Here is a 26,198-nt window from a genome sequence, read left to right on the forward strand (position 1 = left end):
GGTCAGATACAGATCAGGATGACTAGGTCAACCCTCAACCCTGATTCGAATCCTAACTTCATCTTGGCCTTGGCCTATGCTGTGGACCAGTCACTTCTTCCCTCTGTTTGAGAATGATGAGACCTTAACTGAGGCAGACCAGGGTTTTGTGGGATGCAAGTAGCTGAGGCTGGATTTGCACTCAACTCAACTTTACCTGACTCCAGGTCTAGGACTCTATCTGTTAAACTACCTGGCTGCCTCCGCTAGGTGCCAAACCCTGCTAAGTTCTGGGCATTCAAGAAAGGCCAAAGACAGGGAGTTCCCAGTCTAATCGGGGGACAGCAGGAAAATAACTTTAGACATAAGGTAGAACAGGACAAATTGAGATCAGGAGAGGACAAGTACCAGCATTTGGGGTCATCATGAAAGACTTCTTGTAGAAGACAGCTACGAGCTACAAGCTGGAGAAGAGACTGTAGAGAGAGGGAAGGTGTCAGAACTGGAGGGGGAGGCCAGGGGGCTTTGAACACTAAGTGAGGGATTTGATGAACGATCCAGAGGGTAGAGGTAGCCAGTGAGGGGAGTGAGGTCATTGTCACACCTGTGCCGGAGGAAGATGGCCTTGACGGCTCCAGGGTGACTGGAATGCGGGAAGCAGTCTTTGTGACAGCAGGCTGCTACAGTCCAATTGTGAGGTGGGGAGCACCTGCTCCATCTCAGTGATCTCACAGCTTCACCGGATTTAATGCTGTCTCTGTGCTGACAAGTCTCAAATCTATCATTTCTGCCCTTAGCCCCCTTTTTGACCTCCAACTGCTGCTCAGCCATCTAGTAGACAGCTTAAACTCAATTGTCCAAAACCAAACTCATTATCTTTCCCCTCATTTTAAACCCTCAGCTACCTTTCCTATTTTTGTAGAGGGTAACACCATCTTCACAGCCCAGGAGACATCCTGACTCCTCAATATCTCTTCATCCCCTCCCCCAGTATCCAAGCCGTTGCCAAGGCCTGTCAGTCTCACCTTTGCATCACCTCTCAAATGTGCCTGCTTCCCTCCTGACACTGTTCTTACTCTGGTGCAGACTTATCATGGGCTACTGCAATAGCTGCTGTGGGGCAAAGAGGGGCTGTCAGCTTCTCTCAAGTCTCTCCCCACTCTAGGACACCCTCCATTCAATCATCAAAACAATTTTCCTAAAGCTTAAGGCCCACCATGTCTCATACCCCCAGTAAACTTCAGGGGCTGCCTGTTGCCTCAGGATCACATAGACAGTCCTCTGTTGGACTTTCAAAGTCCTTCGTAACCCAGCCCTCTCCTACCCTTCCAGTCTTTTTACACAGTAATCCCTGCTCTATACTTTTCAATCCAATGACTCTGATTTCCTTGCTATTCCATGAGCAAAACACCATCCATCCCTTGGGTCCTCCTTGCCTGGAATGATCTCCCTCTTCCTCTCCACCTACTGCTTCCCCTAGTTTCCTTTAATTCCAAATAAAATACCATCTTCTATAAGAAACCTTTTCTAACCCTTCTTATTTCTGATGCCTCTTCCCTCTTTTTTTTAGACTTCTGTTTTCCCCAAACAATTTTTAACATTCATTTTTAAAAATGTTAAGTTTCTAATCCTCTCTTCCTTCTCTGAGAAGGCATGCAATTTGATATAGATTAAACAAGTACAGTTATGCAAAACAGATCTCCATATTAGTCATGTTGTGAAAAAAAATCTTAAAAAAAATAAAGTGAAAAATAGAATGCTTTGATCTGCATTCAGACAGCATCACTTCTTTCTCGGGAAGTACATAGCATTTTTTAACATAAGTCCTACAGAATTGTGTTGGATCATTGTATAGCTAAGAATAACTAAAATCATTCACAGTTGATCCTTGTACACTATTACAGTTCTGCTCACTTCACTTTATATTAGTTCATACATGTCCTTCCATGTTTTTTCTGAAGCATCCTGCTCATCATTTCTTATAAAATAATAGTATTCCATTACATTCATCTACCACAACTTGTTCAGCCATTCCCCAATTGATGGGCATCCCTTCAATTCCCAATTCTTTGCCACCACAAAAAAAGAACCCCTATAAATATTTTTGTATATATATGTGTGTGTATATATATATATATATTTCTTGTTAAAACATCTCTTTGAGATATAGACCTAGTAGTGGTATTTCTGGGTCAAAGGGTAAGCACTGTTTTAAAGCCCTTTGGGCATAGTTTCACATTGCTCTCTAGAATAGTTAGCTCAGTTCACAACTCTACCAAAATCCCCTCCAACATTTGTCATTTTCCTTAATCAGAGAAACTTCCATTTAAAAAAAAAATTCCAATTTTCTGCTTTCCCCTCTAATCTTGGCTGTATTTGTTTTATTTGTAGAAAAGCTTTTTAATTTAATGTAATTAGAATTATCCATTTTATATCCCATAGTGCTTTCTCATTTGGTTATAAATTCTTCTTAAACACAGATCTGATAGTTATTTTTTCTGTGCCTCCTTAATATACTTATGGTGTCACCCTCTTTCTAAATTATGTGCCCATTTTGATTTTATCTTAGTATATGGTGTAAGATGTTGGTCTCTATCTCTCTATGAGATGGTGGTTTGGGGGGGAGGGTTGCACAACCCAAATATTTTCTGCCAAAATACTTCCCCATTTTTCTAAGCAGTTTTTGTCAAATAGTGAGACCTTATCCCAAAAGCTTAGATGTTTGTATTTATCAGACATTAAATTACTATGGTCATTACCCTCTGCATATTGCTTACCTAGTCTATTCCACTGATCTACCACTTTCTCTTTTAGCCAGTACCAGATTGTTTTGATGATTACCACTTTAAAGTAAGGTTTGAGATTTGGTACAGCTAGACTACTTTCCTTCTCATTAACACTGTATACACTTACAACACTATTGTGAGATGATCGACTCCGATTGTCACAGCTCCTCTCAGCAATGCAGTAATCAAGGACAGTCCTAAGAAACCTGTTATAGACAATGCCATTCACATCCAGAGAAAAAACTGGAATCTAAATGCAGAGCACAGAATACTATGTTCACTTCTCTTTAAAATTTCTTTTATTTTTTTCTTTCTTATATTTTTCTCCCCCTTGGTTCTAATTCCTCTTTCACAACATGATTAATATGGAAATATATTAAATACAATTGTACATATACAGCTTTTACCAGATTGTTTGCCACCATGGAGAGGGAAGAGGGAAGAGGGAAGGGAGAGAGATAGAAAAATGTGGAACTCATAAACTTGCAAATGAATGAATGCTGAAAACTACCTTTGCATGTAATCGTAAAAATAAAATTCTTAAAAAATACAGTTTGAGATCTGTTACACCTAGGCCACCTTCCTTCACATTTTTTAAAATTAATTCCCATGAGTTTTTTTTTGGCTAGCTCTAAAAAATAATTTTTGATTGTTTGATTCATATGGTACTGAATAAGTAAAATAATTTAGGTAGAATTGTTGTTTATGCTATATTGGTTCAGTCTTCCCATGAGCAATTCATATTTCCCAGTTGTTCAAATCTGACTTTATTAGTTTGAAAAGTATTTTGTGATTGTATTCTCCCCCCCCTTAATTATTTCAGTTCATCCTGCCTAATGGTTTATTTATACATATTTTCTTGTTATCCTCCTTCTTACATTGTGAGCTCTTTAAGGGCAGGGACTGTCTTTTGCCTCTTCACATCCCCGGCACTTAGCGGCATCTGGCATCTAGTAGGCACTTCATAAATGTGGACTGACTGCACAAGCTGGTGCTGGTGTCAGTGAGAAGGGGTGGTAAGAGAGAGCTGTCCTGGGGTAAAGCCGACAGACCCTGCAGTAGATTGTTGTGGGGAGGAGATGGGGATGCTGGTTTTTGTATCATTGGTAGGTGAGTTGGGAAGAGGGCAGGGTTTGGGGAGGAGAATGAGCTCCATTTTGGACATCCAGTGTGAGACGTACAGGAAGCGGTTGGAGTTGGGAGGCTGGGGCTGGGTGGGGAGAGCTGAGAATCCTCTGCATATACAGATGGCCATTGAATCCATGAGAGCTGATGAACTCTCTGAGTGAATGGCATAGAGGGAGGAGAAAGGAAGAGAAGAAGAACATCCAGGCCAGAGCCTGAGGGGACCCCCACCTCAGGCAAGCAGGACCTGGGAAGGAAAAACCCATGTGACCTAACTCTAGCAAAATGGCAGGCTCAGGAGAGGGGCCAAGAAGGAATGGGCTCAAGAAACAAGCCCCCAAGTGGTGACCGGTCACTTTGGAGAGCAGCTTCCAGTGAATGGAGTCAGAAGCCAGATGGAAGAGTTTAAAGGGGACAAGAGGAAGTAAAGTGAGAAGCCTTTGTAGATGCCCTCAGCACATTTATGTACTCCCAAAGGAAAAAAGAGATGAAAACAAATTGGGGAAGGGATGGACAGTGAAGAGGAAGAAGACTCAAGTGTGTTGGCAGACACAATTGGTAGAGATGTAGCCAGGAACCAAAAAGCAGAGATGGCAGATACAGGAGTGGGATGTTAGAGGTGTCCGTCTGCTGGAGAAGTCAGGATGGGACGGGATCTCTCAGACACAGAGGGAGTTGCGGGAGGAGATGGTGGCAGAAGGCCCCTGCAGGATGGGGACAGGAGAGGTGAGGGAACTCTTGGGAAAAGGCTCTGTTTTTCCCAGTGAAATACGAAGCAAGTGAACCTTAAGTTCTAAATTTGTCTTTATCTGAACTTCCACTGGAGACCTCCATCCTGCCTCCAGAATAACAGGCAAGGATGACAGGCCTGGAGGTTGTCTGATAAACAGGGGTGGGGATGGCAGCACCTTGTCTAGGCAGCTCTGGCAGGACCAAGGGGGCCTTCTCTCCTCTGTGTTACACTCCCTCGGTCCTCTTACAGTAACTTTCAACAAGAGCCAGAACAATAAGACTCTCTCTTCCCCTCCTCCCCTTCCTCTCACCGTCCTGAAACTTTTAAGTGTATCAGCCACATCGACTGCATTAAGCACTATGAATTTTTAAAGCATGGCCTGGCAAGGGTGCTCTGCTGCCTTTGCTGAGGATTGATTGAAAGGAAAGGGATTGACAATTTTCATACTTTGGAGGGGAGAAGAGAATGTCTCTAAAGCTTTTTAGCTTTCTGAACCTAAGATGTGGGGCCTTTCTTTCCTCCCTGTCCTAATTTTATCCTTTTTTGAAAGCTGCTTCCTCTTTAATTCCTAACGGATCACAGCTGTTGAGCAAGGATGAAGGAGGTGAAGACAGCGGGGGAAGGGAGGGCATCCCTCTTCCGGTCTGGGATTGCTTTTAGGGGCTTGTGTGTTTTCCAACTTCAGTATTCGGCTGATCTTTGGGTTTTTTTGAATACAAGACAACAGGTGCCTGCTTGAAAAATAGCCCAAATCATATTAGCCTTGTGGTACTAAAATAGACATGGATATCTAGGAGTAGCTAATTGAAAGAAAAAGTCAGGGCCTTGACCCATCAGTCCTCTCTGCTTGGAAAGGAGCACAGGTACTTGGCAGAAAGTGGGGAAGAGTACAGCTTTCCCATCAGGGTGTTGTGTAAAGAGATCCCCTAGCCCAGCAAGGGCTCATCAGGAATCCTGGGAATTAGCTCCATTTTTGAGCTCCCATTTCCGTCCAACCCAAATCAAAATGAATTACTACCAAGTCACCAAACAGAAAGTAATACCCCAGGAGACCCCCCTTGGTCTCCCTTATATCCATGGATCAGAATTAGCATCCAAGGGGAAGTAAGACAAGGAAGACATTGAGCCATACTGGAAATGTACAAAGACAAGAAAGGAGCATTCCCTGCTCTCAAGGACCTGATGTTCTGAAGGGGGAGAAAATAAGACTGGCTACAAGTGGATCCCAAATAAATAGAAACAAATACAAGGGAGTTTGGGGAGGAGGGACTAGCCATGGAGGGGCTCAGTAAAGTCTCCATGTAGAGGGTGGTTCTGGAGCTGTTTTTTGAAGGAAGAGAGGAATTTTCCAAGGCAGTATTTAAGAAAGGAAGGCATCCCAGACCCAGGAGATGGCTGGTGCAGAGTGTAAAGATCAGAGTTAGAGGAGGGGCAGAGAGAGGCCACTTTGACTGGATTATAACATGAAGGCTAGGGAGCAATATTTGGTAAAGCTGGAAAGCCAGGCTGGGCTTTAAAAGTGAAACCAGAGGTTTTATTTTATCCCAAAGCTACAGGAAACATCCAAGGTTGGCGAAGTAGGACAATGACATTATAAAGATCTGTACCAGAGACAGGGAGACCAAGGAAGAGGCCTTGGCAAGAGTAAAGGTGAAAGGTGATGGGGGGCCAACCTCGGGAATAGCTAAGGGAGAAAAGAGGGAATGGGGAGAGTTGTCATGGAAGTAGGTTTGTCAGCCATGTGGCTATGATAGGGGAAGATGATGTAGAATGGATGAATAATGATGAGGCTGCGGTCACATTAAAGTGGAAGAATAATGCTCCCCTTGACAGGCAGGGGATGATGATTTCTACTTCGGACATGCCAAACTGACCCTATATTGGGTTGTTCCATTTGAGAGAAGGAATCAGCCACAGAACTCTTGGAGAGGATTCCCTGGATTCAGGGGAGGCACTTGGGTTGTTTTTCAGGAACTGAATGATGGTACTCATAAAACGGAGAATGAACGGGCTGAGGAAGCAGCCCAAGGAGGAGGGTGCTGCAGACTGACTCAGCAGATCCACCTGCTCTTCTAGAAGGACCTAATGAAATGATCCAATTCCCATAGTTAACTGTGTGACACCAGTCACAGATTGATACAGCTTTTGTGATTGAGAAGAAACAAGGAGCAGCTGAAGCCAATTTAGAGGGCCTGTGCTGTGCTGGTATGTTATTTTGGGGTTCCTGTGTCAGTCACAGAGGAGTTAACCTTAAAATCAAAAATAGACAATGATGAGAGATGTCAGCAGGAGGCTCACCCACCCTTTCCTAGGAGCTGGTGTCTTCCTTCAGCCAGAGGGATGGTCAGAGCTGAGCTAAAACCTCTAGGCCCCATGGGGAGAGCTAGCCTGGACTCTGGGTTCGTATCCTCCTTGTCGGTCAGAAAGTGGCCACAAAAAAAAACCATGGATCCAAGCGCCTTGTGTCTTTGAAAACTGCCTCTTTTGTCCTTGCCTGGGTTGTGAGTGTGTGAGCATCTCTTCTCTAGCGTCTCTCTCCCCTGCTTGACTGGACATGTAGAGGGTCTCAAGTGACCAGAGAGTGGTGCCCCCAGATTCCAGCATCTCCACTGAAGATGGTGCTCTGCTGCTGGATCCCCAGCCTTCCCAAGTTTCCTCTGTGTGTCAGACACGTCCTCTGCTTCTGGGTTTTATCACTTGTTTGGAAAGCCTCTCTGGACAGAGCTGGGAGAGGGGAAGAGGGTCAAGAAACAAGGACCGGGAGACTGAAACTTGGCTGGTTGATTCTAAACAAATTTAGATTAGCTCCATTTCCAAATCCAACATACGTGGTCTGGTCTTAATGCTGTAACAATAACAAGAAACCTGAAAGAGTCGGATTCTGTCCTTACTTGGTGATAGAAACTGGAGAAGGGACTCCTGAGAGATGCAGTGTGCTGCTCAGCCCACTCAGCCAGGGCAGGCCATCCCTCCATGTGTGATAGCGGTTCATCCAGAGTCACCGAGACCACGTTCCACTCCAAGAAGGATGGTGACGGAGCAGGCGCATGTTATTGTCTCTCCCCCTTCCTGCACCAGGCCAGGCCTCTATCGTGTCCAGACCAGCCCCCATGAAGCCAGCCACCCCAGGTCCTGGCTGCACCCACCCAGCCATGTTCCCCGTGGTGCCCTCCCCTGTTGTCTGGGCCTCTGGTCTTTGTTCCCCCCATCTCTTCCCACAGTTCTTCCTGATCAGCCCAGAAGTCTGAGATCTGTCCCCTTTGCCACCAGGCAGCTGTCCTCAGGGGGGGGGGGGGCCTAGAGATCACTGTGGCAGCTGGGCAGCAATGGGCCTCATTAGCCTCCCTGGGAGAGAGCACCTCTGTGGACACTGTCAGAGGGTGGATGAAGTAGGGGCTGAGGTTAGAAAGGAGGGAGAGACCTCCTGGTGACCCAGTAGCTTTGGTTACCAAGCCTGGAGACAAAAAGACTAGAATCAAATCTAGCATCAGACACTAGTGACCCTGAGTGTCATTTAACCTGCATTTGCCTCAGTTTCTTCTGTTATAAAGTGGAGACATCTTTCTGACGATCAGATGGAAAGAGCAGGGCCTCACAGCGCAGTAGAGGCTCATTAAATGCTTGTATCCTCCCTTCCATTGAAAAAGGAAGAATACCCCAGGAGTTAGGAGTGGCCCATAAGACTGGGGCCTGACTCCAGATGACTTTCTGCTGACAGATCAAAATGTGGCTTTGCCTATGTGTTTGGTGGAGCCCCTGATCCTGTGGGGCCTTATCTGCTCCCCTCTACATGGCCCGGTCTGGAAATGGGGAGCAAAGACCAGTACAGAGCACTTCCAGTGGAAGAACCTCCCTCATTCTTGACTCAGGGTTCCAGGGGAGTGAGGAGAGGGCCTCTCAAGTGCAGGCTTTTCGTTGGTCTTCATCTAGGCGGTCCTTGTTTTCCCCTCTTCACTGCCATCTTTTGACAGGACCAGGACCACACGCTGATGCAGGGCTCTTTGGGAGAAGATGTGAATGAGCAGATAACAGTCCAGAAGGGCTGCTTGGGTAAACTTGGAGGGGGTTTCTCCCTTCTGCTTTTAACAGCCCTGTCTTTTAGAAGAACACAAGTACAGAAGGCCTGGAGAGAAATGCTGCCACACAGAGCAACTGGCTGGATCTCATTGGGCCAGCCCCCAAGCCCGGCCAAACCTGCCTCCCAGAGCTAGGGACTTGGGACGCCTCAGAGGGGCCTTCTACAGCCCAGCCAGCCCTCTGCCATCCTCCCCTTTGCCATCCCTCACCTCCAAGGTTAGGAGCAGGTCGGGAAAATGGCCAGAGGGAGCCCTGGCCAGTAGAGGAGAGTCCCCTCAAGTCTTGAGGTCTGGGTGGAAAGGCAGTGCAACTCATGGACCAGCATGGAGCTGGCTGAAACCTAAGCCACAGGGTCATCCCGAGACCCCCTCTCTGAGACATACGAGTGCCTATATGAGCACTCTCCAGCCTTACTGCTCAGCCATGTCTCTGGCAGAGCGCAGGCAGAGAAGGGGACTTCAGAGAGGAGCCGTCATCCCCCATTGGTTGTGACCCCACAGAATGTTGTGCATCCTACCACACTTCCATCCTTGGTCCTGAAGGTCCATGCATATCAACGAGTGTGTAGACAAACGGACACACACATACACATACACATGTAAATGTTTAATGATTGCCATCTGTATTCCATTATTGATCTGAGCTGGCAGAGCATCTCAAGCTGGGCATCTGCTCGGGGAGATGATGATACAGCAATCCTAAGATCTGTTCCCCATCCTGCTGAAAGCAGAACCCTTTTCTGCAACCTCAGGTCACCCTTCTCAGGATTATTCTCTGGGGACTCCTTGCCTAGGCTACTTCCCTTCCTTTATCTGGACTGCTGGAGGCGTGTCTTGGTTCCAGCTGAAGCTCCCATGCCATTTTCATTCCGCGGTCAGAGGTCTTGCCTTCTCACCATCTCCATCAGAATCGTCCCCAGGAGCCCCATTCCCAAGACTAAGGACTCCAACTCCAGACAACATAGGAAATTCTGGGAAAATTTAGCCCCCTCAGGAGGCCATGACCAAGCGTGCTCTGAGATGAGGTACCAGGACGTGTGGCAGCTGCCAGTGACACCAGATGAATTTTTCAATCTGTTTTTCAATGTGGCAACCAGATCTCTCAGCTCTCAGCCCCAAACAACGGGAACTATCAAGGCCCTGAGAATTCTTCTAACCAGTTTGGTGGAGGCCAGAAGAGCTGGCTGGGTCTCTGACTCCTACTGGCTGCAAACGTGTCTTCCTTTCTTCCTTCTTCCCCTCCCTGGAGAGGGAGAACCCTTTCTAGGAAGGATGAATTGTAACTTTTTATAGGATGTCGAGGAAACACATCCTCAGAAATCTCAGATGTCTGGGCATTTTGTGCTGGAGAAGCATTGGGAACACAGTGAGTTGGCCCAACCCAAGAAGGAGGGAGAAGCCACCGTCAATGGGGATCGGGGCAGTCAGTTCCTTTTAGACCAGACCCTGCAATGTGGCTGCGGTGTGGTGCTCCCTCCCTCCCTCTCCACCGAGCAACCCAGCCCCCTCTCTGCTCATCTCCAGACTCCAGGCACTTTCCTGGCTCTCCCTCCTTGTTTCCATCTCTGGGCTTCCTTCAAGCACCAGCCAACATTCCACCTTCTGCAGTTCCCTGGACTGAGGCCTGACCATCAAGATCATCCCCAATTTATCTCTTTATATCTTGTTGGTACTTAGTTGTGGACATGTTGTCTCCCCCTTTATTTGGCAGCAAGGACTAATGGGAGGAGGGTCTTCTTTGTAGTCCCAGCTTCTCCAGCATGTGTTGATTTGACTTGGCCACAGCACACATGCCAAAGCAGACCCAGAACCAGAGGTATGACTTCTCTTCAGGGGGATTTTCTGGAGAGAGGGTTATGAGAAGAGGGGGTGACCTGGTGACTCTCTGGACTCTTGTCAGATCAATTCTCACTTTCCATTGAAGTCTTTAGGCTTAGGGCAAGCAGAGGACTCTTCCCATCTTCTTCTCCCCATTAACTCTGGCCAGTCCTCTTGGCTTTCTCCTGGGCTTCCTCAGTGGTCCTGCCTGACCTCACTGTTGGATTGAGTTGGAAGAAACCTTAGCTATCCTCTAGGCCAAGCTTCTTCCCAAAGTAAGACGCCCCACTCCAGCATCTCTGAGGGACATTGATCCCACCCCTCCCCCCAAATGGTCTCTTCTAACATGCACTCCCCTATACCCATCCCAGCTGCTGCAGTGCTCCATGGTGTGGGAGTGGGATTGAAGGACAGCGACATGCCGAGCGACCCTGACCTTGGTGAGGACTCAGCTGTCAGATCTTCTCACAGATGCAGTAGCAACTGCAGGTCCCACAGGTGTTGGACCAGTTGTCCTCTTCCATACTTTTGTCCCCAGGAACACCCCTAGCCCATAATCCCACTGACAGAACTGTTCCCTTACAAAATCGAAGGAAACCTCAGGACGCGATCACACCCTCCTCCCTCAGTGCCAGGCTCTTTGCCTTGAGCTTGGCCTTCTTGCCACTTTGTCCTGGGCTACTCCTGGCCAGTCATTAAACTCTGCCCGGTGTTTCATGCCTCTGATACCCGTCTGCTTTCTCACATCACGGCAACAACTGTTTATTAAGAAGCTATGTGCAAGACACCCCACTAGGAGCTAGGTGTGCAGAGATCAAAACAAACCAGGCTCTGCCTTCCAGGAGGGACTGAGAGCTGAGAGGCAACGCAAGCAGCCGGCTCGCTCTAGGAGCTGTCTGTGAAAGCAGGCAGAACACTAGGATAGCTTGGAGGAAGACCTGGGTCAGGGCATGCCCAGAAGGAAGCAGCCAGTGGAAAAGAGGGAATGGTCTGGGGAGAAGCTCCCAGAGAAAAAAAAACATGGGTGGGCATCAAGGGAACTGGTGCAGGGATCAGATTTGGCCATGAGCAGACCCATCCTTTCATCAGGGACAAGTAGGGAAGAGGGGAAAGCTCTTCGCAGCTTCAGTTTTCTCAATAAAGGGATGGGGCACACCCCAAGGAAAACCTGTTCCTGTGTAGGTGTCATGTCTCCTGATCTCTGAAGGCCCCAGGTTACGACCCCCAACCCCACCTGTGTGGAGGCTTGTGGTCCAAGGGAACCTGGAACTTTCTTAGGAGTAATATAACTCTCTGTATATGTGTGTGTGTGTATATAACTCTAAATATCAGCCTGGCCTAGGTTCACTTCTTCAAGATAGTGGTTATGAGTGGTTACCAGTGAGAATAGGCCCGCATAGTCTAGGAGTTCTGATAGCACCAACCTTTTTGCGGGCCTATTCTCACTGGTAACCACTCATAGCACTTTGGGCAGGAGAGAGCTGAAGGGAGGGAAGGGGAGGCATTGTACTGGCAGCAGAATCACAGGACCCCTGCAGAGGATCGGGGTGGGTCGAGGTGGCCTGTTGGATGTTTGCTGCTTGGTGGTTTGGGTCCTGGGGATGTTACCCTGTTTCTCCATTACTAAATGCTCTAAGATTTTCCTAGTGCCACCAAAAAACAAAACAAAAACCCTCCAGCTAATCAAAACCAGACTGGCAACAAGGCCAGGGCTTGTATTCAGATGGGGATTTTGGCAGAGTTGGATGCTCTTTAGCAGCAGGATACAGACTGGGGGGGGGGAGGGGAGAATGTGCCTAGGGGGTAACATCTCAATTTAGCGTAGCATTAAGGTGGGGATAGAGGAGCCTACAGACCAGGGAGAGATGCCCCCTGCCCTTGTGCCATTGTCAGCTGTAGGAACACTGCTTCAGAGGCAGTTTGGGCCCCACTTCCAACAAGCCTCTTCAATTAGAGCTGGATTTTCATTGATAGATTAGACAATAGAGACTTCCCTAGAATGCTGGCCTTGGCCTGTGCTCTAAAACAGAGCAAGATTGGGAGAGGAAAAATTTTGAAAAAGCTCCTTTTGTAAGTTCCTTGAGGGCAGGGACGCTGCCTTTCTTTGTATCATCCTCACTGAAAAAAGGTTCTGGAATCTAGGAAGTTTAATAAATGCCTGTTGACTTGTTTTAATATTATGCTACTTTAGAAAGAATATAAAGTATCGATGCAGATGATAAAATCACCCTAACTCTTCTGCAGTTTCTCATCTAGGATTCTTCCCAGAGTTCTCTAAATGTTCTTTTTCATTTTTGCTCAGGTGATGATGCACCGTTCTTTGAGTTTCATGTTGCTTGGTTTTGCTTTCAGTTATGTCACAAAGGTCTTTCTAGCTCTCTTTATAATCTCCATATCAAGCCACCTGCTTAACTTTTTTTCCCAGGCTCTCTTTTTCTAAAAGTCATAGAGATTAGTTATTCTTAAGTTTTATTTTCTGTGATATCTCCATCGGAAACCTGTGTTCTCCCACAGGCCTTTTACAGTGTTTCTTTTCTCTAATAGTTACCAGGCCAGTGCCTGGGTTAGCTCCCCATCTTGCAAAAAATCACTGTTCTTAATGCCTTCCCACTGTGCTTTCTTCAGACCTGGGTGGTTGTCTTACCTCCCTCTCTGCTCCGCAGAAGCCAAACAAGGGTGCGTATAAGGCAGCATCCTGAGGGTCCCTTTGGAGATTCAGCCTCAGGTGCTTGTTGGCTTCTACTTTCTTTAAGAGAAAAGGTAGTTAATGAGTCCAACAAAATCCCCCCTCACTTGGCCTCTAGCCTTTTGGGGTTCTTGGGAGCTAATGAGGTCAGGATGTGAGTATTACACCTCTGGATCTGTAGCAAAGGTGAGATTTATTGGAAGGAATGGAGTCTGGCCTCTTTCTAAATCTCCGCTTGTTTAAACAAGCCCCCTTCTGCCCACACAAGGCTCTGCGGCAGGGCTAGGGCTGGTTTCACACAGCTAGATCAGGGGCTGCCTCCCCGGTGTCCCAAGCCTGGCCTCTGGCAGAGGGGAGGAAGAAGAGGTAAGGGCCGCCAAAGTTCATGTCTGTGGATGGCCAGGGTGCCTTGGGACCTAACCCTGAGGCTTGTGTTGTCTTGTGCAGGCAGCTGTGTCTCCTGTTGAATGCTGAAAACATCTTCCACTCGATGGCTGACATCCTCCTTCGAGAAGAAGATCTCAAATTTGCCTCCACGATGGTTCACACCCTCAACACTATCCTGCTGACCTCCACAGAGCTCTTCCAGCTGAGAAATCAGCTCAAAGATCTGAAGACTCTGGTACTTAGTCCTCAGGCACTCCACAAAGTGAAGAACATAGTCTTGAAAATAAGAACAGACTTTGGCCACTCCTCATAGCCCCCATGCCCTTAGAAACCCTCAGACCACCAGGACAAAAGAGAATTTCTTTTCATTTTCTTTACTAACTTAGCATCAAATTTAACTCGCCTTGAGTAAAAATCCAAACGCTCCAAGGCACCCTTTGATTTCCATCCTTACCTTTCCCAAGATACCGCTCACAAGAGACTTCCAAATCTTCACCAACCCTTCACAGCTTCCCATGTCCCTCTCTCCTTCCTCATTCCATCCCTCAGTTTTAAAAAAAGCCCCTTTATAGTTTCCCCCATAGGCCAGGTTGATAAAGAATCTAGAGGACACTGCCATTTTCTCTGAGGTCCCTGTGGATAGTTGAGTCATTTGGGGGGAGTTTGGCCCTCCCTGAATGGAAAAGACTCCTGGAGTCCAGAACCAGGCCTGCTTGGGCCTCAACCACCACGTGTAGGGGCAGGGCCTCTGAGATTCTCCCTTGATGCTGGACCTTCCATTTGTGAGAGGGGAATGTTAGGGCCGGAAGGGGGTGGGGGGCATGGGAAGGAATATTGAGGGGTTCATGGTGGGGCTGGAGCACCCCTCCTCCCTCCAAGCCCCACCCATCTCCTCAGTAGCTGCACACACAGGAGTGGCCACATCTAGTTGAAGGGGTTGGTTGCCTTTTTGTCCCCAAGGATGAGTTGGGCTCCCTTTGTTGACTCTGAGGCAAGGGCCCTGGAGAAGGCAGAAGGAGGCGGCCGATCACCAGAGCAAGAACCACAGCTTTCTCCCACAGACTTTGTTTGGCAGAGTACAGCTTCTCATAAAGGGCCCAGTGTCTCTCATCCCAGTCTTAGCAGAAAGGATGAAGAGAGAATCAAACCTGGGGGCTATTCCTTTGGGAGGAAAAATAGTAGTGTGGCCCCCCAGAGAGTGTGCCCAGCATCCTAGGTACATACCAGGCTGGCCCAAGGGGCAGCTGGATGAGCCAGTAGACCCTGGAGATGGGTGTTGGGGGCGGGGGGGTGCGAGAGCAAGCCTCTTGGCCAGAAGAGGAGCCCAGACCCAGTGGCTTTGCTCAGCCCAGCCCCAGATGCTGGGTCACCCCAGGGGCCTCATTCCATCTTTCTAAGCCCTGTCTCTTCCCTTCCAAATAGCAAGTTTCAAAGGACGTGGCTCGCATAGGCTTCTTAAGGATAAACAAGTCCATATCTGTAAACTGCCCTGGACTTCTTGGAAGGAGCTATCCTCACTCCTCACTGTGGTTATTTCCAGACACTTGCAAATTCCTCAAGAATTTTCCCTTGGGGCAGAAGTTCCCTTCAGTTCAGCCTCTGGGTGACCCTCTCTACTAGGGCTGGGAGACCTGGGGGGGGGGGGGGACCAAGGTGGGATACTGCAGGGAGGGGGGCCGGCCAGCCACACCTCACCACCCCCAGGAGAGAGTGTCCTCCCAGCCCGGCTCCCACTGCCCCTCCCACACTAGCCCGGTTCCCAGACCACAGGGTCCAGGGGAACCAATTAGCATAGTTTTGCTGAAGGCCAAAAAGCTGACACAGATGAGAGGTCTTCCTTCCAGCCGGGCCTCAGCCACTGGGTTATCTAACCCTGGCTGCCCACATAGCTCCGGGTAAGGGGCTGGCTAGCCCAGGCCATGGCTTAGGTCTTCTTGCTGGCCCCTCAGCTGGAAGGCCTGGCGCTCTGCCCATGCCTCCATCTCTCATCTCACAGGAGAGCCAGAGCTTGTTTTGCTGCCTGTACCGGTCCTGGTGCCACAACCCAGTCACCACAGTGTCCCTCTGCTTCCTTACCCAAAACTACCAGCACGCCTACGACCTCATCCAGAAGTTGTATCCTTTTCTGCAGGTGATGGGCACAGAGCTGTGGCTGGGCACAGCAGTGGCACTTCTGGGGCAGTGGGGCTGGGGGGGGTTGCAGAGGAGGAGGGTGGAAGAGGGAGACTGAGGCAGCTGGGAGGGCAAGATGTCCAGCCCTGGGGTACGTTGAGGGCAGTGCCCACAGGCACAAGCTCTAGGCCTTTCCTTTGCCCACATCCCCCCATTGAGGGAGGAGGCTAGAGAGGAGAGAACTGAGGGGTGGTGGAAACCCTCCTCTTCTGTGGGGGGAGCCTTGGCCTGCTTCTCATTAGGAGCAGCAGAGACTAATGAGAAAAAATTCCATTCCCATGTCTGTGGAACCTGGCACTCCACATGGGAATCAAGCCTGGGGGGGGGGTGTCCTAAGCTGGGGAGAAGACGACTGGAGCCCTTGTTCGGCCCTGCACCCCAGAGCCCCCCCGGCAGGAGAGGGGGCATCCAGGACCTCAGCAATGCTGCCCAGGCCCCAGGTGCCCAATTGTTCAGTCTGAGATCCACCTTCCTTGACTGAACATCCAGTGGGGATCTAGAGGTCACGGTGGATTTCCTCACTGAAGTGGACAAACTTGTGCAGCTGATTGAGTGTCCCATTTTCACATGTAAGAGCTTTGGAGGAGTATGTATGCGTGTGTATGTGTGCATGTGTATGCGTGTGCACACGTGTGTAGGGCCCCACTCTTCCTCCACCCACAGCTCCAAGTAAATAGAGCAGAAGTTATGTGTCTTTCTGCCGAGGGCAAGCCAGGGCCTTGGAGAGCCTCTGATGGGGAAGGGGCCCGAGCTTGTTGCCGCCTCCAAGAAGAGCCCTCGGCTGAAGGGTTCTGAGAGGGGGAGGGACGGTGATGGGGGAGGAGAGAGGCCCGAGACGATGGGCATGTTTCGAACACGCGTGCTCTGTGATAGACGCATGAGGATCCATTGTGCCAGCTCAGGCTTGAGGGGACCCTTCCTGTGGCATGGACAGTGACCAGCTGTCTCCTCTCAGGATGGTCTGAGTCCAGCCCCTTGAGCTCTCCAGAATGTCCCCAGCCTTCTCCCTGGCCTCAATTCAACCAAGGCTTACTTCTAGCACCTTCCATCTCCGGATGTCTTGTCTGTTCGTGTAGGAGCCCTGAAGGATTCCATTGGTAACCAGAGAGTACTACCTTTAAGTAGAGAGGAGGTCCTGCCTGCTGGGAGCAGAGCCGGGGTCCTTATGATCCCCAGCAGCCGGGCGAGTGAGAGTGGCCCCCGGTGGGAGAGCAGGCTGGCTCAGCAGCACTGGCACCTCCCGTACTTCCATAGCCAACCTGTGGCTAGGACCCCCTGAAGCAGTGGGGGAGCCCTGCACTCACCTCCAGCCCCCTTCCTGGGGTTGGCCTGTGTCTCCCAGGCCCCCTGACCTGGAGAATGAGGCTAACCTTGGAGGAGGGAGGTTTATGGCTCAACCAATCTCCCATTCATGTGGCTCGCTGGCGTCATCATTAGGCTACCACAGAGATGGGTGCCATGGAAACAGAGACCCTGTTTCCCAGAAGGATGAGTTAACGGCAAGAGGCTTTATCTTCTCTTTTCTGCCGGTCTCCTTTTGCCAGGGATAACCAAGGCTCGGGTTTGTACCTGTCCTCGAAAAACCAGGTGATTCCTCCTTTCGGCAGCAGGCCTCCTAGCTCCTAACCCATGCCTATGCCCCCCACCTTCTAAGACTAGGGAGAGTCCCTCAAAACTGAGTACTAAGTGATCCCTGGCCTCAGGGGGCCCACCTCAGGCTGCACCCTTGTCTGCCTACTACAGACAGGAGTGGCTGGGCAGCTGTTAATGGAAACAGTCAACAGGCAAGGGAGTATGCCCCGGAGTGGCCCAGAGGCCATCCAGGCTCCCCGTCACTTTGAGGAAGCAAGCCATTGCCGAGGCTCGTAGCTTTGATTCAGGCGGACCCTCTGTCCTTGCAGACCCCCGCAGCAGCCAAAGGCCACCCCTTAGCACAAGGACTGTTAGAGCCCCTGTGCACCTTCCCACCCCCACCAGTTAAGTCCAGGCTTGGATGGAGCACCGGGCAGCAGCTTCAGGCCCAGCTTCCTCTCCCACCGGTCAAAAGGCAATCCCCCTCTTCCAGGGGTGACCCAGAGCCCAGCAGCCCTACAGAGGCATGTTCTCTGCCTCGGGCTACCCTGCCCATTCCTCTCAATCTCCCCCACCCTCACTTGGCAGAGGGGGTGCTTCCCAACCTGGGAAGTCTGGAGAGGCGGCCTGTCGGAGTAGGCTTTCAGTCTGATCTCCAGAAGCTTCCTCTTCACGTAGAAGCCAGATGCCTCCCAGCACACGCTCCGGCTGTTGTTAGCCAAACATGAAAGCGTTTTTCCATTTGTCCTCCCTTCAAGCTGTCCTCATCCGCTGCATTTCTCCCCTATTTATAGCTCAGCCGCACCGGCACAGGCAGCAGCAGGCGCAGGAATCTGGTCCGAGCATTAGGCCCCAGGAGGGAGACAGCCAGGCCCCCGGGAAAGAGGGAGACGGCAGAGGAGCCAGCCTGTGGGCTGGGGTCTCTGGGCGGCTCAGGTTCCTGGTTCTTTCCAAAACATCAAACCAAGAAGGAAAGTTGGCAGTGGCCATGCCTTACCTTTCCTCTTTCCTTTGGAGGAGGGCCTAAGATAGAAAGAGAAATGGGTCTTTGGGTGAAAAAGAAAAATCTCCCCTTAAACTGTCTTCTACATGGAGCAAAGCTTTTCTCCCATCCAGTCAGTACCAAGTGATAATGGCAAACTTTGAAAAACGGGTAGATTCCCTTCACCCCCTTGGCCCTAGGGGCCTACAGGGACCATCCTGAAAGAAGGGTGTCTGTGGCCTGGTTGGGGGGATTGGTTCATATGGGAGAAAGCTGCGTTGTGGGACAGCTCCAGCCTTCCTCCTCCCGGGCTCCTCTGCCACCAAAGGGGCTTTGTCCTCAAGGACCAGACAGAGAAGGGGGTGGGGGAAACTGGGGCAGGGCAGTTTGTGATGCCCCCCGTCTCTCCTCAGACCTGCGGCTGCAGCTGCTGGACGTAAAGAACAACCCCTACCTGATCAAGGCCCTCTACGGCCTGCTCATGCTTCTCCCCCAGAGCAGCGCCTTCCAGCTCCTCTCTCACCGGCTGCAGTGTGTCCCCAACCCAGAGCTCATGCAGACCGGGTAAGTCCCCTCATCTCCCCTGCTACTGGCTGCCCGCGCCCCCCAGTCCTGCAGCTGGGGAGAAGGCTAGGAGACCAGCCCAGGGCCACGGCCAAGGGCCGAGCTGCAGTGGTATCGCTCCAGGGCAGGTGTCCCCCCGGGGTGGGGGGGGGTTGCTGGAAGCTGCAAATAGCCAGAAGGCAGCGCCTCCTCAAAATGCTTTTCGTAAGCAGTTCCCCGGGCTGTGATGGGATCCTGATCTTAAACTGCCAGAGGTTCCAGGGTTAGTGAAAGTTGGAGGGGGGGGGGGGATTGGAGAGAAATGTGGGCAGCACCCGCAATACCAGCCAGAGAAAGGATGTTCAGGAAGGCCCAGAGGCTTCGCTCCCCCTGGGCCCCTTCCCAGCCCCTGGTTCCAGAGCCTTTGGTTTCCTGAACTGCAGCCCTTGAGTCCAGAGAAGGCCAAGCCTCGGGCCACTGACTTGCCTCCCCAGACAGTTGAACAGAAATGGGAGGGGAGACAGTGGCTTCCTGGGGACCAAGGAAGCTGTCTGAGGGCCCCAAGGGATGTTGACTGTTTGCCAACTGCTGGCTGAGTGAGCAGTGGGCTCGGAGCAGCCTCTGAGCCCACCTATGAGGGTGCCCTCACCCTGGCAGCCTCTGCAGAACCAGCCTTTGCCCCAGGGCTGAGGGAGGGGGAGCCCCCCCCCCCCAGCGTCCATCCCTGGCCAGGCCCTGGGAGCCTGGTGGGTTTTGTCTATATTTGGTAACCCTTGGAGGGCTCTGCCTCATCCACAAGCATTTGGCATCTCAGATGGAAAATTTCACTTGTCAGGTCACCATGGAAACAAGCAGAGCCAGGGAGAAGATTTACACTGAATGGGGGGAGCCCAGCTTGAATCAGATGCCCCCCTCTCCCCAGCCCCGCCCCCATGCTCCAAGCCGAGGGTTGATTTAGCCGATTTAGCAGCCCCCCCAGCCTGTCCTGTAGTGCTGGGAGGAGCGGCTCCCCTGCCAGCTCATCTGGCCTTCACCCTCCCACTTCACTCGATTTCCCTGGCCCGTTTTCTCTCCCCAGATAGGGCTGAGGGGACTGCGTGCCCTCTGCCTGAGCACTACTGGGGTGACAAGACCCAGCTGGAGGCCCAAGGAAGGTGGCACGCCTTTGCCCTTTTTCCTTTCCCTGGTTGATGTCCCAACCCACGTTCTTCCCACCCCTTTTCCTAGATAGAGTTCAAGGGCACCTCGATGGCATGCCGGTTCTCCCCTCTCCCACACGTGAGCCACAGGGCAAGTTCTGTGGCTGTCCGTTGCTGCCTGGCCTCCCGTGCCGTGCTAGTGTCATCCAAGCCACACACCTCCCCGGCCCACCCCCAGCCCAGAAAGGCCGAGGAGCTAAAAGGCTTTCTACTGAACAGGTTTCTCCAAGAGCTGGTGTTGCAAGCTGTCCAGCCCTCCCAGCATGGTGGGGGGGCTCCAGTTTTCTGCCTTGGGTAGAGAGAAGGGGTGCTGCGTGAGTTGGGAACGGCACTGTAGGAGAGCGCACTCCACCCTACCGCAGCCCCAGCCAGCCCATTGGAGCTGGCAGCCGCCAGAGGCCCGATTAGCAGTGACCTAAATTCCATCCCCCACCAAAGGAGCCAGTCCCCCCTTCCTGGGCCCAGTCATTGTCCCCCACCACCACCTCTGCTTGTCTGGGTCATTCCCAGGGCAGAAGGCATTGGCAGGTGTTGAGTGCGGGCAGGAGCTGCTGGAAAGGTCCCTTCCCCCAAGTAAAATTGACTGAGGTTCCCACTTAGGGACCCCTTAGGGAGGCTGTTTCTGTCCTCAAGGAGATCCTGGGATCGAAGCAGTCCTGGCCCTTGGCCACTGGATATTGGCTCCCCCAAGCTGGTGCTCTGTCTCCCCCTCCATCCCTCACCAACTTCCGTGAACTTATTTTTGAAAAGCCCAACCCTGGGTCAAGTTGAGAGGGAAGATCCCAGGTCTAGAATCTGAGTGGGGCATTGTCCAAAGCCGCCCTGAGACCAGCTCCAAGGAGCGATTGAGGTCATCTCGGTGGTGCTGGGCGCCAGGCAAAGTGTGGGGATGCACAGAGAGGTCAGTGATAGTCCCTGCTGTCCAGACCCTCTCTGGCCATCCGGGAGGTGACAGGCCAGCAATTGCAGTCAGGCTGGAGGCAGGAAAAAGGGACCAGGGAAGTCTGTCTGTAGAACTGAGACCAGGAGATGGAAGGGGTGACAGCCAAGGGAGCCAAGCAGGGTCAAGAGATGAGGGTCTCATGGAGGCCAGGGTCCTTGGGCACTGCTCTTCAGCAGATTCCTCAGGTCCTGACCTCCCCACTTCTCCATGAGACTCAGGCATCATTTAGCCCGGAAGTTGAGCTTTCAGGCCCCTTCCATGACCAACATCTGCTTTTACCTTGGCCTTGGTCACAAAGTGCCTAGAAAAGTGGCCCCAGCAAAAAGATAAGGGCATGGAGGAGACTAAGAACGGGTCTCAGGAGCAGCTGAGTGGGCATCCGATTGCATAGCAGAGGTAGAAAGAGAGGCGGGGAGGTCACTGACCCGTGGCAGAGCAGGCTCCCTCTGAAGGCCCAACCTGGCAGCTGCGCAGCCGTGTCAGGTTGCCCAGGGAAGGGGGCCTTCGTGGGTGGGGACAAACAGCTGAGTTGATTTTCAAGACATTTGCCGATCCCTAATGCCATTTTCTTGAGAGTGGGCTTGTTCTTCGGGAACCCCCACCCCCACCCCACCCCTGCCTGAGATCAGAGGCCTCTCCATCCCATCCCAGGTGAAGGTGGCCTAGGAGAACTCCCAGAGGCAAGGACTGAATCCACAAGGTCAAGTAACCACCCCTCCAAAGTCTTGTAGTGTGTGACCTTCACCCTGCTTCCCAGCGGAGGCAAGGATCAGCTTCCCACAGCCCACAACTCGGCTCAGCCCAACCCTGGGGAGGCAAGCAATCTCTGCTGGGGCAGGGTCCTAGGGGGTCCAGTTGGCCGCCCCTCAGGTCTGCCAATAACTCATCATGGGCTCCCCCATCCCTGGGGACCCCTAAACCTGCTTCCTTCTGGACGGGAATCCTTTGACAGGCAGGATTCAGGTGCCTTGTCTGGGGTGGGGGGAGAAGGCTGGATTTGGAGCTGGGGATCCTGGATGGCCCTTTCACCTTTGTCTACCTTTCATCTGTAAAGTGGGGCAGAGCATCGGAGAGATGCTAGGTCAAGTGCTTTGCTGACATAGCAGTGTTAGGCAGCAATGCCCCCCCCCCCAGAAACAGCATCAGACTGAAGACTCCCCCCAGTAGCTCCAGACTGTCCAGAGCGTGCAGCCCATCAGTGGAACAAGGATGACCGTGGGCTGCTGAGGTCAGGGCGTGAAGCTGGCCAGTCTCTAGGGTCAGGCGTCTGGGAAATGCAAGCGGATCTCAGCGTGGCCCTAGCCCGATTCTCCCAGGGGACCCTTAGTACGAGCCTTCCCAGCAGCCTTCCCCATCAGTGAGGTCTGTGGCTGGCCCAGCTAAGTCCAAGGAGGGATCCCCACCCAGGGTGTGGAATGGGGAAGCTGCAGGGCCACCGTTTCCTCCGAGCTCACATGCTGGTGTCTCCCATGGTGGTGGGCCAGCATCGTGGCCCCTCCACAAGGGGGTGCAGGGGGCAGCCGGTGGCCCAACTTCCCTCTGGTAGACCCCATTTAGGGCTACTCCAGCCTCAGAGATGGAAGCAATTGGAGCATCCTCTCACCATGCCTCTGGTTCCCAGAGAGCAGAGGCGGGGAGGGGAGGGGCAGAGCTGTGGTTTTGCTTCTTGCTGAAACCAAAAATGTTAAATATTTTGTTCAAATCTCAGAAGAAGAATAAAAGTGCAACTGTGGGGATGAGGAGCTGGGGTGGGAGAGTTAGGGGCTTCCTTGGTCTTGGAGCTTGAGGTTTGGGGACTCCTTTATTAGGGGAATTAAGGTGAGGGGCTTCATGGAGGTGCGGGCAGAGGCAGAGCTACCAGAGCTGTGGGAAGGAGGGAGGGCCAGGAGGTGAGAGTGGGGAGCAGCCCCTAGAACGCCCAGCCAGGGCAGGGGTCGCCTGAGTTTCTGCCTAGCTGTGACTGTCCTCAGCCACCCTGGTCCTGCCCCCCCCCCCAGCCTCTCCAAGGACAGGGCTCACCCACCCCTCCAGCCCTGTCCTGGAGCCCTTGCTGGCCCTGGCTCCAGGCTAGCTCCTCTGTCATTCCAGTCCCTCCCCCAAGGGACCAACTCACAAACAGGAAATGCTTCCCTGGTGGATGCTCTGAACTCTGTTGAACCAGGGGCCACGTGGACAGATGCCAGTCCCAGCACTGACTGCCCTCCAGGGCCGAGGGGGCCTCCAGTCTCTAACCTGTCACGTGGTTTGAATCAGTGTGGGCACTCCCTCCACCCAGGCAATCATAGCCCCTCTATCCTTGGCCCTGGGACCCGAAGGTGGTGAACCAGCTTTACAAGGTTGGTCCTCTGGCAGGTTTGTCCCCTGCTCATGTCTGAAGCCTCCCTGGCTGTCACTGGGGTGACCTGGTCACCTAGCCACTGTGATGAGAGGTCAGTAGTGCCAGGCCAGAAGTCGGGAGCCCCATCTTCCCGGGTTCAAATCCAGCCTCAAGCACTGGCTGACCCTAGGCAAGTCACTTAACTCCACTTGCCTCAGTTTCCTCATTTGTAAAAGGAACTGGAGAAGGAAATGGCTCCAGTCTCTCTGCCAAGAAAACCCCAAACAGGGTCACAGAAAATCCAACACAACTGAAACGAATGAACAACTGCCGCCATTAGCGTGGTGGGTGTTCCGATCCTCGTAATCAGTGTGTTGTTCTTCAATGGCATTCACTTCTTACTGTACCCTCCTCTTCTGACTTCCATAACCTTCCCTTATAACAACAAATACAGCCCAGCAAAGCCAGCCTCCGTGTCCAGCAGGTGATGCTTGTTTGGAGTATTCCACACCTGGAGTCCTCCACCTCTGCAGTGAAGGAAAATGGGGCTTTTTCAGTTTATCTCCGAGGACCTCCCCATCTTTCTAATCACATAGCTTCAAAGAACTCGTTTGACCTATCATGTGTGTTTCAAACATTAGGGAAGAGAAGGCATCAGGGAAAATTTGTTGTGTGGGGATTGTTTTAGTGTGTTCACCCTCTAGGTGAGAGACAATCTGCCTAGATTCCCAGTCCCCGACGTCCCCACTTTGGACTCTTGTCACCAGGGCTGGCCAGACCCCCTCTGGTGGGAGTCTCTCGCTCTCCTGATCCTTTGTTCTCTGTTTCCATCTTCTCAGGGATGGCGTGAAAATAGTCCCAAGCTCCCGGAAGGTGGATTCCCCTAGCATTGACTATGTGGAGCTCCTGCAGCACTTTGAGAGGGTCCAGAACAAGCACCTGGAGATGAGACACCAGCGGAGTGGGCGTGGGGACCAGCTGGACCGCAGGATTGCCCCCTGAGACCTCGGCATGCACAGCTTGGGGACAGGGGTGGTCCTGTGGACCACTGGCAGCCCTCACAAAGTCCTCTCCAGGACCCCGGCAGGGAGCAGGGTCTACCTATGCCCTATGGCCAAATAGGAAGCCTGTTCAGGGGCAGGGGAGGAAAGGCTGCCCCCCTAGTCTTGCCTGCCCCTCCAGCCCACCTCTCTATGCCCTGCCCGGGAGCAGCCATCACTGGCTGCTGCCCCTGGCCCTCCCTGGCTGTGTGGCAGCGGGGCTGGCCTTAGAGGACAGCCCTGAAAGTTGCTTTGAGATATGCCCCTCTGACTCTAAAATAATGCACCCCACCCCCAGAATTGGCCTCTTTTTAACAAGCCCCCCCTCATCTGAATTGAGAGCAGAATTTGGCTGCTCCCTCCCCAGCCCAGATCTCAAATGGAGGTGTGTCTACATACATGTATGTTTATGTTCTGGCTCAACCTCATCTCCACCTGGATCATGGAGGCTTGTCTGCACTGATGGAGATCCCCCCAAAAATAAAGGAATAGTGATGAATTCTATGTCCCACATCTGCTGCTCTTTTGTGTGGGAGGTCCCTTGTTAACCCCACATAAGTCACTTTGATTCTGACTCCATGGCATTCAACCAGGACAGGTTCTCAGGAGGCCAAACCTCCCTGCTGAACCCCCCCCTCCCCGAGACAGGGAGGCCATTTGTAGTCTCCCCACTTCCACCCCCCAAAAAAACTGAACTGACAGGAGAGCTTATGTGGAGAGAACTGAGCCCAGCAAGGAACTTCGGGACCTGCTGGGGTTTTAAAAGACTCTTATCCTCACAACAAAGGCCCCTTATCAGAACAGGTTTTTATTTTTAAAGACTACGTATTGCCTATAAAATTAGAATGATTTATTTCCCAGCAGCAGGACTATGGTGTCTGAGGACTGAGGGGAAGGCCCCCTGGGAGAGGCTCTCCAACCCTCCCAGGGCTCCAGAGGGCAGTGAATGGGGGGAACTGAGCCCAATGGACTTAATACCCCCCACCCCCAGCCTTGCATTTCTTCCCCGGATCAAGGGTGAAGACACCAATCGGCTTGTCCCAATGCCCATCATCACTTGGGGCTCCTAGGCACTGGCTTAGTTGTTTTTGAGAGCTTCTGGCTGAGTCAATCAGCAAAATAGTCCTTCCCAGATAAATGGATTGGGGGGTAATCAAAGTTAAGTGATTTGCCCAAGGTCACACAGCTACTGTCAGGTGTCCAGGGTCAGATTTGAATTTGTGTCCTCCTGACTCCAGGCCTGGAGCTCTATCCACGGTGTCACCTAGCTAGCCAATAGCATCCTCAAATCCAGGACTCTCTCCAGTCCTCCTGATTCCTATCTGGCCGCTGGACCCAAATGGCTCTGGAGAAGAAAGTGAAGCTGGTGACTTAGCACAGTCCCCCTCACTCAAAAACACTATTCATGGGCTTGTCATGAGATCACTTGGCTGATGTTGTGACCTTTGAGAATGAAGGTCAGGCATCATCAAATCCCTACTATGGTGCTCTGAGGAAAGAGACGACACCTGGGAGGTCCTTAGGAAGCTCCCAGATCAGGAAGTGCCCTCTTCCAATACAGATTACACCTTTTGTTTTAGAGACTTCAGCTGCCTGGAGCACCAAGGTTTGGGGTCACAGTCCCAGAAGGCAGGACCTGACCTCATTTTGTCTCCAAAGCACTAAAAAAACCCAATACAAGACAGCAGTGACATGTTCCTGCCTTCTGGTACCCTACTTTCTATAGGGGAGAGCCCATAGGCAGGGGTATCCCCAATCTACAGAGCAGAGTCCTGACAAGCATCTTCTGGGCGGAGGGTGGTCCTCGAGCGTACTAGAGGGGCAAGCCAAGCAAGGACCC

The 26,198-nt window shown here is 51.7% G+C and overlaps 1 protein-coding gene across 1 annotated transcript in view; it reads left to right on the top strand.

Moving 5' to 3' along the window:
- The window catches only part of VAC14 (VAC14 component of PIKFYVE complex), a 123,381-nt gene extending 98,521 nt beyond the window's left edge, over positions 1–24,860 (top strand). Inside the window, exons 15-19 of the mRNA XM_074199234.1 lie at positions 13,651–13,825; positions 15,587–15,705; positions 16,252–16,331; positions 18,730–18,880; positions 24,158–24,860. Coding sequence (XP_074055335.1) covers positions 13,651–13,825; positions 15,587–15,705; positions 16,252–16,331; positions 18,730–18,880; positions 24,158–24,320 — 688 coding nt within the window. The 3' untranslated portion in view covers positions 24,321–24,860. The remainder of the gene's footprint in view (positions 1–13,650; positions 13,826–15,586; positions 15,706–16,251; positions 16,332–18,729; positions 18,881–24,157) is intronic.
- The last annotated feature ends 1,338 nt before the right edge of the window (positions 24,861–26,198 follow it).

This window comes from Macrotis lagotis, chromosome 1 (genome assembly GCF_037893015.1).
Source record: "Macrotis lagotis isolate mMagLag1 chromosome 1, bilby.v1.9.chrom.fasta, whole genome shotgun sequence".
Classification (NCBI taxonomy): domain Eukaryota; kingdom Metazoa; phylum Chordata; class Mammalia; order Peramelemorphia; family Peramelidae; genus Macrotis; species Macrotis lagotis.